This window comes from Triturus cristatus, chromosome 12 (assembly GCF_964204655.1).
Source record: "Triturus cristatus chromosome 12, aTriCri1.1, whole genome shotgun sequence".
In the NCBI taxonomy this organism is placed as follows: domain Eukaryota; kingdom Metazoa; phylum Chordata; class Amphibia; order Caudata; family Salamandridae; genus Triturus; species Triturus cristatus.
The window spans coordinates 836,071,859-836,085,118 of record NC_140595.1 but is presented as its reverse complement, the minus strand read 5'-3'; the positions used below and the strand labels follow the sequence as shown (position 1 = coordinate 836,085,118).

At 43.6% G+C, this 13,260-nt stretch overlaps 1 protein-coding gene across 4 annotated transcripts in view; it reads right to left on the bottom strand.

Annotated features, from left to right (window-relative positions):
* Window positions 1–3,917: 3,917 nt before the first annotated feature.
* The window catches only part of CAMTA2 (calmodulin binding transcription activator 2), a 1,245,102-nt gene continuing 1,235,759 nt past the window's right edge, over window positions 3,918–13,260 (bottom strand). For 3 of the 4 annotated variants that reach the window (XM_085638475.1, XM_085638474.1, XM_085638476.1), the window contains 2 exons: window positions 11,326–11,400; window positions 7,197–9,944 (listed from right to left, as the gene is read on the bottom strand). In XM_085638475.1, the coding sequence (XP_085494601.1) occupies window positions 9,881–9,944; window positions 11,326–11,400 (139 nt within the window). In that variant the 3' untranslated portion in view covers window positions 7,197–9,880. Of the gene's footprint in view, window positions 9,945–11,325; window positions 11,401–13,260 lie in introns of all 4 variants that reach the window. The other variant, XM_085638477.1, reaches the window with a different exon arrangement.

Below are 13,260 nucleotides of genomic sequence, written 5' to 3'. Positions count from 1 at the left end.
ACTTGAAAGATGGTAAATAAGCGATCTGTTGTGTAGGGCTATTTTAAATGTTATTGAACTGCTTTATGAGGCACTGCTTCTGACTGTCCACACACAACCTCTGGGCCGGAGGGCAGGTCGACTTCTTGACATTCAACCATCTCTTTACAATGTTACCTTTCCCAATGGCCAACAACTCTCCTTAGAAGAGCAGTTGGTACAACATAACCTCCACAGGGGACTTTTCTAACATATTGCCTCCTCTGTAACCTCTTGACAGAGCATAGGCCGGTTGGCAACTCCGAACTGCCCCCTAATGCCCTCGTAAATGGCATCAACTCTCGGAGATGGGAAGAGATTGGTAACCTGATTCACAAAGGCAATGAGCACACACACACACAACTCCCATTGCAACCTCTTCACCATGCCTGGGTAGCAGACTTTGGCAGGGCTTTATATGACCAGGAATGGGTGAGGACACTAGCACAGACACAAGATCTCTTGCAACGCAAGATTACAATTGATCCAATTCTATAGACTTTACAGAACCTATCTCTAGCCACAGTGCATTCATAGTATCTTTCTGATGGCCCGGACACGTTATCGGTGTCAGGCCCCCAAACGCGTATCTCAAACACATCTTGTAGGACTGCACCAGCCCCTACTGGAATGAAATCCTGTCCACGATATCCTAGACCACCGGTCGGCCACTTTTAAACATATGGGAGGCAGGAGCACTGGGCATCTACAAATGCCTGAAGAAATACAAAACGGCGGCTCCTTTTACAGATCTGGCCTTAGACTTGGTGAAATGTGCTGTGAGATTGTGATGGAGGAACGCGGCTCCCCCAGTGGTGCCGTCTGGAGGGCTGCAATGGTATGCTGGGTGGAAGACGAGGAAACTGCTTTGCACAGAGAGGATGACAGGGAACAGCTACTGTCTTTGACTCTGGTCAGAAGTCCCTTTCCTTACCTTCTAATTAACTACTGGTAGCGGGTGCGCCCCCCTTACCACGTTTAGTCTACCCCTCCCACCCCATTCCTGGGTGGAGGGCCCATGCCCCAAAGACAGATATGACATGATCCCATCTTTGACTCCCCAGAGCACGCCATTCCCCGATCTACAACCACTGGTACCTAAATGTCTAGGCCCCAACCTCCGCCTCTGGAACCGTTAGCTGGTGTCACCAGAAACTCAGATGATGAGGTTTTCCCTGCCTGGCTCTGCCATGAGAAGTGCAGCAGATTTAGGCAGGAAAAAAAACAGGCATTGGCAAGGCCAATAAGTCGGGCATTGCCTGACAGACCTTTGGCTTTGTAAATGCCTGTTTCGTCAATTTTTGTGTGCATTATTTGGAAAGTTGCAGGGACCTCATTAATCTACACACAAAAAAAAAAACACGCTGGCTGACAGCAAAAAGATTTCACTATGTGTGGGCGGGTGTAGTGTCATTTTAATGTGAATTTGTACAAACTCATGCAAATGTATAAATAGTAAACAGACATTTCCAGAGCTTAAATATATTACACATAATGTAGCTTTAAAGTCATGCATCCTTCCCCCCTTACCCCACAATTTTCAGCAAGCTCTGATAATCTTAAATATAATCTTAAGTATACTTTTTATATTACAATATGTACAATATGATGCATAATGCTAGATTACCTGGTGTACATCTGTGTTTTAGTAAATCTTTCTTCCACCCTCCATTTTTTCTTTTTTTTAGCAATTAAGTTATTTTTATCATTTCATGTTAAGTGACAAAAGTTTGTTAAATCACGTACTTACAGTGGAACACAAACATTCAAAGTGCAATTGAATTGAAAGAGACGTGAATGGAGTGAAATAGGAGAGAGAAGCCCCTCTTTCTTCCTTCAAAGTGTGAATCTAGTTACGTTGAGTTTGCCCAAGTAGTCATCTAGTTAAGTCAGCAAACATCCGATGCGATCAAGTCCTTGTCCTCTTCGCACTGCTTCTTTGGTTTATCCCTCTGGGGTATACTGCGGTCTTCGCTCTGCACCCTCATTGCATTCCCTGCTTACTGGCTCCCCTTTGTAAGTTCTTCACATTTCTCGTACATACACACACCTGTTTATATTAACATGAATTTCTTCACTTTCAGCCCATTCCACTTCGCCACAGTTCTTGGACTTACAATGTTTTGCTATCTTAAGTAGTTCCCATTCTGTCTGCTGCCACAGCCTGCTCAGGTATCAAATAATCTCATCCAACAAATATCCCATCCAGTTTCACGGCCTCTAAATATTCGTAAAAAAACACCTGCCACTGAAACTACTCCTTCCTGTGCTTGTTTCTCTCATTCATACACCCGCCCAATCCTGGGCTGCAAAGTGAGCTTCAACAGGTCAGGGCCAATCCCATTTTGACTTGGTTTTACTTGCATTGCCCATATGCTATAGTGCCACTGGTAATCCCTCAGACTGCTGTCGGAGTTTGGTGCCTTCACACCTAGGCCTCCAGGATTGTGTCAAATAATGTAGTTTGTTTCATTGTTGTATCATCATTAGTCTGGTGATTTCAGGTATATGACTGCTTTGTGTTTCTGCTTCAGTGTTCCATCCAGGAAGGTATATCTTATTTAGAAATAAAGAGTTTCTGCAGTGCCTAATGGTATAGAGATTAAGCTTCTGTGAAAAGGAGGCTTTTTTGCTGACCTGTTTCTTTATGTAATACATTATAGCCAGGCATCATCTGCACGGGAGACAAGGATCCTTAAACGGCAGAGGCCTCTAGGCGAACTCCCCAACTCTGATAGGATGCAACTCAGATGCTATTTATTTCAGATTTCGGTTTCTAAAAATCATTATTCTAAAGATGTTTTCTCACACAAAGAACATATGAAGCAGTCTTGAGCTTTTTTTTAACTAAAGATTTTACCCAGCTTCCTACTGCTCTGTGCTAGTGAGCGTCAAGGCACTGCTGTCGTATCCATTGGCAAAACTCAAATGGACTAACAGGGAAAGAAGTGTTTGCTATTTGGTAAAGTAAAAAAAATACACTATCGATCTTGAGATTAACTCTTTTGTCATGGTTAGACCAGTTTCACAGAATCATAATTTATAGACAGGTGATCAACTTGGGTAACATCTTTTGCCCAGTCTAAAGAGAATTTTAAAATCCCCTTCACATATAACATGTGAAGGGCTCCTTCCATTGGAGCTGAAGGGTTCGGAAAGAAAGTTGGTAAGAAAATGGTCTGATTTACATGAAAGTCTAAAATTACCTTAAGGGATAAACTCGCATGAGTTCTCATCAGCACCCTGTTGTTATAGGACACAGTGTCATAAAATACAATGCCTGGATCTCACTTGCTCAGTGATCTGAGGTAACAGCTACCAAAAAGGCAGCTTTCAAAGTTAAATGTTGTAAGGATTCCTTATACACAGGCTCAAATGATGGAGCCATGAACTTAGAAAGGACAATGTGTAGCTCTCATCTTGGAGATGGGGATCTAGTAGGAGCAAATACTTTCCTAATACCCTCCAATGAATGCTTCACAACATGCATTCTAAAGAAAAAAAGGCTCAACTTAATCGGAGGAATGTTGAAGAGAAACCTCCCTGACCAGTATATTAAAATGACTTTCCCTCTTGAATATGGTTGATAGTGCCTGGAGGTTGTCTTGGCATTTATTTCCTGCGTCCCCAAAACCAGAAAGATGCTTTGCAGCACTTTTTATGATTGAGAACCCACTTGTGGTTTTCTTGGAATGACCTGTTGAGTGAGTACGCTTCTGCATTCTGGATCATGGCAGAGGAACCAATGTGATGTGCAAGTCTCTCGCTATAAGCCATTTTCATATTGGGATTCCGGGGACAGTGGTGGAGATAATGCATCATAGTTGTGTTGTCAGTCTAAGCAAGCATGACCTATGTTATAAAAGAACATAGGAACGACTTACTCGATATGATAGGTCTTTTTTTTTCTTTTTTGACCACAGGGCTTGAACCTGCAGAAGGCCCATGGGTAAACCCCATCCATGAGGGGAAGAGAATTACTGTCTGTGTTGGGATGTCTTGAGGAAAGTGAACTCTCCTCAGCACACTCTTCGACTGGCACCACCAGGGAAATAATGGATCACTGACTGGGACATCTGGAGCTTATTTTACCAGCTACCCATAAGTGTACAACACTGTTCCTCCAAACCTTGATGTAGCGATCTTACGTGAAGCATGGCAGAAGGAGCCAGAAGAATTCAAAAGGCCACTGATCCTAGCTGTGATCATATCTAGACTGCCGTCGGATGAGATGTTTGTAATAAACTACAACACTTCAGACGGATGGAAGATAGTTTCTCCTCTGAAGGATACACTTTTGTGATCCGAGAGTCCAACATCACACCCAAATCTTTTGAACTAAACTGTCAGTTTAGGATGACATGAACATCCAGGTGTCAAAGGATGTTTAGTCTTCTGGCAGGCTCCCAATACAGAGGTGATTAGAGGAAGGGGTGGGGGTATGATCAGCCCCTGTTTTTTTCCACAAATAAACAAAAGACATTGTGTCTAGAAAAAATAACAAATTCATGACAGAAAATGATAGGAAAATACTCCTAGCCATCTTGATTGAATAGATTTGTGAAAGGTTGCTAGAGGTTTCCAAAGTAAAAAATACCAATAAGTCCGAACTCCTTGCAACAGGATCCTGTGTCCAAGAGCTAGAAAAAAGAACTGACTTCAACATTACCTAAGGGGAATGATGGGACACAGGAGGAAGGGTGAGCCCTTAAAGGCATAGTGGCATTTTAGTCTCATGTCTATCTGCTAACACTGCCCATCCTTTCATTTTAAAAAATGTTTTCAAAATATATTTCCAGTCACATTTTGCTAAAATAGTGACAATTAGGTTTACCAGGCTTTCAAACAAATTTAAAATATGTGAAATTTGCCCAATTGTATTCAGTTAAGATGCAGACTCTTTTTTGTCTGTTTAAAGCACCTTTTCTCCTGAAAAGCTCTGCACTTATGTATATGTGCATATATATATATATATTCATAAAGTGCCCCGGTATTAATTGCTTCTCTTATGTTTTATTTGCAAAAATCAATAAAAAAATTAAAAAAAATAAACTGCTCTGGGATCCGCACGATGGTGGGGAAAATCAGTGCTTATGACAGGCAAAGACCCCCTCAAGGAGTACTTTTTCTACTGTCTCTGTGCCACATTTAGTGTGCAGCAGATGTGATTGTTAATTCTGCGGCAATAGAACCATTGGTGGTAAGGACTGAAGCTGCAGTGGGTCTCCTTTGTGGATAAAATCTAGTATGTGACGGTCTCTGGGTAATTTCTGTAGACCTATTGGCAACTGGTGACTCTCCCTGTCGCTGGGATTCTGCACAGCGGAAGCAGTCACTGGTTCTTGAATGCCTCACCATCAGGATCTAACTGATGGTGAGGTAATGTATCTGTATGATATATGGGCCCTCAATATCATTGGTGCTGCTGGAGATCTAATGTCCTCGGGAACAACTCAAAAGAGAGTTCTTTCTAAATGAACCATTTCCATCCGAATGATTACTTTGTCCATCTGCGCTTCAAACAGGGTATTGTCTGAAAAGGGCTCTAGATCTAGTTTCTAGATTTAGAAACTGAACACTTAAATTCTATAGGAAGAGGTGTGGCGCCGTGGCCAGGGTGACTGACTCCGGAATCTGGGGATCAAGGTTCGATCCACGGTGCCGGCAGCAGATTAGCCCAGCACCATGTGACTCTGGGCAATAGCTTGCTTAATCTTCCCGACGGCCCCCAGCGCCTAGAGACCCTTACGGGTGATTGTTCGCGCTTTACAAATGTGGATTATTATTATGGCCCGCATGCTTGACAGCAAATGCACATGCACACTTGTAATGTGTTTAGAAACCATAAGGCCTCCTGCAAAATCCTCCATCACTTGTTGCCTAACTACATCTTGAACCTGTTGTATGAAATTACCCATCTTGTTTCAAGGGGATTGTCATCTTTACCAAAGAGCACGTCGGAAGTAGCTGACAGCACAGCTAAAGCACTGGTGGCTTACACAGACTTACAAATTTTGGCATAATCAGCTTAAGACAGTCATGAGTAAAAGTCTGCGGTAGGTTCCATGCCTAGTAATATGGATGCCCAGAGTGCTAACTGTTTCAAACAGGCAAACATGAAGATTTTAAGCATCTTGGAGAAAGGTGTAATGTAATCAGACGGGACAATTTTGTAGATTATTTACATCATGGTGTGGCAGGAGAAAAATCATCCAAGTGTGGTTTTGGATTTAGTAGCTACCCGACCTGGAGATATTGAGTGTCCGATATTCATGGCAAGCTTTTGCTGGAGGTGAAGATTGAATTCAGAGCATCTCTTTCGCGGACATGGTTTTTACTACCCTCTGAACAGAAGATGACACTGCAGATTGACTTTTAGCAACAGAAGACCTGCATGAATCTTTGTGCATAGAAAAAGAGCTGGCTCCCCAAAAAGGAGCTTTGGAGACGCATATACTATGCCATCCGATGTCTGCAGGAACTTCTCTGGTGCTGATGGAGTGACTGTGGGAAGCAGCTGTGGTGACAGATGGGAACATGCCTACACTTGACATGAAAGGGGCACTCTGAGAAAGTTCCTTTGACATCCATGGTGTCCTAGTCAACATACGGGCAGTGTGTAAAGGCGGGATATCCAACGGGATCCTGGCACCTGAGTGGGACCCACTGGGGGGAAAACGGCAAAAAGAACACATCCTGTTTCTCAGAAGAGGCTAATACTCCGCCATTTCCGCCTTAATGTCTCTAGATGCCGTGCAAATCTGGCAGAGCAAACAGAACAGGGTGCTGTGGACTCAGTGAAAAACAGACCTGGAATGGCCACCCTCTTGCTTACCTTAGTCTTGCAGCGGGAATGAGGCTCCAACAGACACCTTACAATTGCAAAAAGTAAATTGCAGGTGTTCAAGACTGAGTGAAGATAAAAATGACAGAACAAACTGTAAACAATTGATACAAGTCAGATCATTAAAAGAAAATGGACCACAGCATTCTATTCCCCTCTCTGTGCAAGTGGGAAAGCATAAGAGGGAACCCGCGGCTGGCGCGGGGCTTTGTGGTGCTGCAGGGCTGGTACTTTTCAAAGAATATCAACCTAATTAGCCCTTATTGCTCCTTGCTGTCTGTTTTAACACTACATTAGAGTTTTAGATTCATTTTTTCTTTTCATTGCTGTTTTTGATATTTTCTAAATCAATGTTATTTTTTAGAAGTATTCTATGGCAAATATTCTAGTGAATAATACATCAATAAAACCCCCATGTACCCCAGAACAGGCCACGGGGTACATGGAATCCATAGCCAGGCAATCTTTTGCAACCAATGCATACTTGCCAAAGTCTAGACCTTCTACCAGTAATCTAAAAAATCAGTACCAACTGGTACTTAAAACGGATGCTGGTTTCAGGCCTTGACTCGCGCGGCTGAGAGTGCAGGACACATCTGAAATGAAATCCTAACTGTAACCATTGACTCAAGAAGCAGTCTAACAGCCAACGCTGGTAGAACCGTCTGAGATTACTCTTTCAAAGCAGCCTTCACAAAATTGTGAATTCCTCCCCCAACAACATTTATTTTGTAGGTAGTGTGTAGAAAGCCAGTGTTTCATCGTTGTAGCTTTAAATTAACCAAATGATGCCATCTCTATGCGTGTGTGAGATCTTATGGTTCCTGGGCATACATGGAGGCCTTCTACTTTTTATGTATATGTGCTATTTGTATAGAACAAATGTAGCTGAAAGGCAGCGGAGAGCAGTACAGTGTGAAAGGCAAAGATACAGTCAAGAACTGGTAGGATACATTCCATGATGCAGTATGGGCTTCTGGCAAAAACTTTGAAATAAAATGATAATGCTATGCCCTCAATGCCAAATGATTTCAGACATTTATGTTCTTCTGAATACTTCGATTAGATGTTTGACTCTCTCTACTGCCTCAATGCTACACAAACTCTTCCAACCCATAAAATCACGGTTCTTCCTATTTCATCATTCACCTGTTTACAAGGCACCCAACCTCTTTGGGATACAACTCCTTTTCAACACTCAAAACGAACATCTCGAGTGTTCATGTAAAATGTCAGCACCTACATACAATGTCTAACAGATTTCTTCGCTAATGGCTTTTCCATACCACAAACAATGTAAAATTGTTGTGTATGGCGAGGAGAACTTAAACAAGAAGGTAAACTTATCAGTGGCAGGAGCATTCTCTAAACGGTTTAAAAGGCGCATCAGTTTCTAGAGCTGTTAATCACTGCAAATATGGATAAATGGTTGTCCAGTGTGTTTCTTTCCACAGAGCACATTCTTGGCTGACAACGCATGTGTCTCGTTATGAGGGGTGGTTAGAAGTTTGAAGCTCAATGAGTGAGTGCAGTGTTAATAAACCAGTTAATGATAGTCAATAGACTACAGAAAAAATGTTCACCCAAGAATGTAAATTCTGGAGAAAGAGCATATTAAAACCAATTCATCAGACAAGCTAGCTGTGATTATTCTGCAGAAGAAAGCACCCACATTAGTGATAGAGCTAGTATGGCATTGTAGTGTTTACAACTGTCGGAATCTTTCACCAAAATGCTAACTGAAAGCCCACTCTGCCCCTTCCTTCCAAAGACATGTGTGATTATTGGACTGGCTAGCTCTGGTTTTGTGACCTCCTTCCCTGCTGCCAACTATATACTCCCTTTGTCTCCCCTCCTGGACCACTTCCCACAGAAGTCACATTGCCATTCAGCCAATCTCATTCAAGGTGCGTTGGTTTTCACAATCTACTTCTGTCTTCTGGCGCAGGCTGTAGACAATCACATTTATGCTCCAATGGCCCATAAGGCAGTGATTTCTCAACATGTGCTGGGCCTTGAAGTGGCAGTCGGAGACGAGAATAAACGAGAATATTTAGAAAGAAGATCTTCACGTTCCCCTACTGATGTAACATACACCAATTCAATGGTGTTACAGCAACAGTTGTACCTTGGTCCCCGGATCTCTCGAAGTAAAGAGGCAAATGCATCCACAAAAACCTGTCTTCCAAATGACCATGAAACCTACGGCTTTGTGACCTGGTGCGTTTAGTTTAAAGGTAAAGAAGTTTCTGAAAGAGAGTTGCTGATGTGCGTGTACAGAATTCTTTACAAATACCATGCTACGGTGACGGCAATCTCTGGGTATAGCCAAGCCTTCCCATGACAAGACGCTAGAGGCTGTTCTCCAGAGTGATGGAACCACTTGATTTTTGTGGCCCGTGCATGCTGCTAGTCATGCATTGAGAGTCTGTTCACAGGCCGTGGGATGCACGATTGGAAAAACTCCTTGCCCCGGCAGAAAGACTGGCCATGTAAAACAAAAAGTAAGCAAGCATGCAGCACTCCAACAACAATATGTCTGAAGAAGAACTCTGCTTCAAATAAACAGTTTGTAAGTAAAGACCCGCAGTTCCTTTTCCTCCGGACCCCCCACCCCCATCTCCCCCCCAGAAACAATCTTGAGCTGGTACCAGCCAGCTGCCGTGCTTTGCGCCTTGCGATCCCTGGAAGTATCAGTGCAGATGTGCTTCGCTCTGTACAAGTCCTGAAGCGGGGTCTCTGTAAGAGGAGTAGGTAAGTCATGTGTCTTTGTGCAGCCCGCAAGCTTCCTGCCCCTCCCAGGCGGGTCCAGTCTACTTTAAGACTTAGTTAAGGCTCCCAGTTTGTGTCGTTTCTGCTCAAAGATTTGAATGTTGAAGAGCAGAGCGAGTTTCCACAGCACCTCCCCGTTCCCCGTTCAGGAACAGGAGGGAAGATGGTGGCCACGGGGAGATACTTTGAAGTTCCTATGAGCTGCCTTGCAATGGTTGGAGTATATTCTGAGGATGGGGGTGGGGTTTAAGTGGCCAGTCCTCGCTTCTGTAAACTCTCCAGCTCCTTGCTCTGCTTCAGTTCCTTCATTCTACAAGGAGAGAAAAGCAGAAAGAATTTGAACCCACTTACGCTGTTGTAGTTTAACACTGCTTACATTCAGTGACAATGGTGGCCGTGCAATCCCAGTCTGAACCACTCCTAGCCCTAGGACACAAACCAGACAATCAGCAAACCCCACCACTCCCATTGAAGGGACTGCACATAGGTTGGAAAATGCATCTTTAGTGCGACCTGCAGCAAACTCAACTGTCGACTAGAATGCAAGACAACTGCGGCTCTGCAATGGCACCTCACTTCTGAAATTCAGAAGCCCCTGCAAATACGATTCAAGCAGGCAACAGAAAGCTCCAACCAGAATATCGACCACATCCCAGTGCACTTTTGACCTATTCCAGTAGTAGATTTAAGACATCTTGATGATGGGCCTGCAATCATGACCAATGGAAACCCCTGCTGTTCAAGCGCAGAAAGAGATACAGTCAGAGGAGACCAGCCCAGACTTCTACTAATTCAGTACTGAAACCCACAGAGCTATGCCCACACGTCTTAATACCTACTCTTTTAGTGGATGGATCTCATCTGCTGTCCTGCCATTCCACCTCTAGTGCCCAAAGACCATTCTGATACCAGCAAAAGTGGCTGTTGAATACTAGCATCTCACACTTGGAGCATGAGGCGCAGACCGGTCTGTGCATATCTGGAGAGGGAGACTGTATGCCAATGCCAGAAAGAGCCTGGTGTCAAAAAAGCACCCAGAGCTCTCTCTCAACGTTCAGGGGGGGTGGGTGTAGGGTGCAATGGCAGGACTGAAGAGACAGATATTGATGGGATGTGTGGGGACCGTGAACAGGCAGATTTAAGATGGTGTAGGGACAGTGCAGGTGTTGAAGTGACAGAATGAACAGTGAAGGGCACAGCCGTGACAGTGAAGGGACGGACACCGGGCAGTGAAGGAGATGCTGCTGAATATTAATGAACAAGTCATTTGGAGGGAATGAACAGATGAATACCATAGGAGTTCTGAGGAAGAAGTGGGGTGGTGAAATGGCAGACGTGGGGGTGGGTGTAGGGATAGGTGGAAGGGGGAGGTCGTGAAGTGGCAGATGTGGGGGATGGATGTAGAGGTAGATGCAAGGGGAGTGCAGGGACAGACGTGGGGTGCAGGTACAGTACAAAAAGAATGAGTAAAAGGCACAGCGCTTCTTGAAGTGAGAACTAATCTGACTTGGAGGATAAGTAGGTGAGAGGCACAAAACAATTGCAAGGAACAAAGGTATTTAAAGAACATCTCGGCCCAGTTCAAAATATGCTGCCCAAACACTGAACATTTTACAAAGAATGCAATGCAGATAATGAGGCAAAACATCTAAATGAAGAGATTCCAGAGGTAGAAAATTCTGGCATTCTACCTGTGCCGGCAGCGTCGCAGGAAGCGCATGATTTTACGGGCTGCCTGATCCTGTTTCTTGGTTAGAAAGGGACCTCTGAAAGGAACAAAAAAAAGACAAATGCAAAAGAATCAATTTTTAATTTGCTATTTTAATATTTGAACAGTTTTAGTGAAGATAGTAACATAAAAAATAAGTAATACAGAATGAACAACTAGGCCTAATGCTATTTTTTCTTGAAGTGTGTTTGCAGCAATCACTGGCTGCTGAAGACAACAATGTTGTACTGAACCTCTGGCCGGCAAGATATGGCAAACCCTTGTAGCCCGAAGAGCATGGTTGACTTGGATGACTCTAGCAGCTAAGAGGAGTGTGCCACACAATCCAGCAGTGCAGTCCCTTTCACAGACATCTGCTTTGTAGCCCTCCATCACCCTGTGACTAGCTTCATGACAGTGTTCATTCTGAGTGCAGTACTCTTCATCTTGCTCTCTATCCTTCACAGCTGTCCAAGATAATGTCATTGTGTAGTGCAGTCTAGAGCAACAGTGCAAGCGTTCCCTCTTCATGCACAATACCCTTTCTCCAAGCCCTTCTACCTTTTCTTTTGAATTCCTCTGTGGGAGGAGCATAGTGTGTACTTGGTGGTAAGGAGGGAGAGCAAGAACTACTCAATACAGCAGTGTCTAGGAAGACCACATTACATGCTGCTTCATGGCTGGTTTCCAATACAAGCAAATCTGCTCTCATCACTATAGCGCTAAAACAACTTTTCTGGTTACCTCTAGAGCTTGCATCAACTTCGAAGTAGCCTGCATACCACATACACTCCTAACTACTGCCAAAGCTCAAGGACAAACTACAAACTGCTGGAGGAGAAAGGTAAACAGGAGCCAACCTCTGCTTTTTCTAGAGTCCCAAGTGTTAGATAAACAAACCTGCAAACCGATTAATCTCCTGTTTCGATCCCAGTCCTCGGGGCCCATATCCCTGGAACCGTTAGACTGAATTTCTCTACTTAAGTAAAAATCTTCAAGATCTACTTCTGCATCGACAGGACTAATCAGCCTTCTCAAAATAAGCAGAGAACCACTGTCTTCACGTACTAACCCTCCCAACGTAGGCACATAGCCATATAAACAACAAGTACTCTTTCCGCTTGATCCCTTCTAATAGATAAATCCCAGCGTGGGGTACATCCTATAGATAGTGTTGCAGGATCTTTAGTAGCTGACCAATCATGCGAGTAATTTGGAGGGCTCATCTTTCTACACAACCTACTAGCAGAGACACTAGGACCTTTCGGAGCTACAGATGAGAGATATTCCTCTTTTCCTTTGTGGGAGCACATTATAGAATCAGTAGGATTAGGTCAAGACCCATACAAACTTTCAGAATTGGTTATAGCCAAAATAGAGTGAGATGAATCATTAAAATGGGGTGTGCTGACTGCTGTTGAGGTTGACATGGTGTAATGTCACAAAAATGTCCTGCATGCTTTTTAGTAGCTGCTTTGTCAATATCTTAAGTTTCTTTAAATCGTGTGTTAGGGCATCAAGTTAAGAGTTTATAGGAGTAGGAGCACATATAGTAACCTTTCTGCTTTCTTCTACGTTCATTACTGAATTAGAAGTAGAGTCACCAGCAGACTGGAGATCAACAAGGGGTGCAAACTTATTCGAACAAGGAGTCGTTGAAATGATCAAATCCTTGTTAGGAGATTGTTTCAATGGCGAGGGTGTTTCCTGAGCCGGGGCCACTCAGTCAGGTTAGATTTAAGGCAGGATCAGGGTCAACATTGTCTGAAACAGGGTTAATACAAGAGCCCTAAGTCTTCTGCTGATAGGAACGAGACGTTTTTATTTGTTATTTTGCTCTTTATGTGAAATTCCTTCACGAGGCAAAAATGTCTCAAACTTCCTGCATTAGTTTGTTGATTTCACTTCGAGCACAATT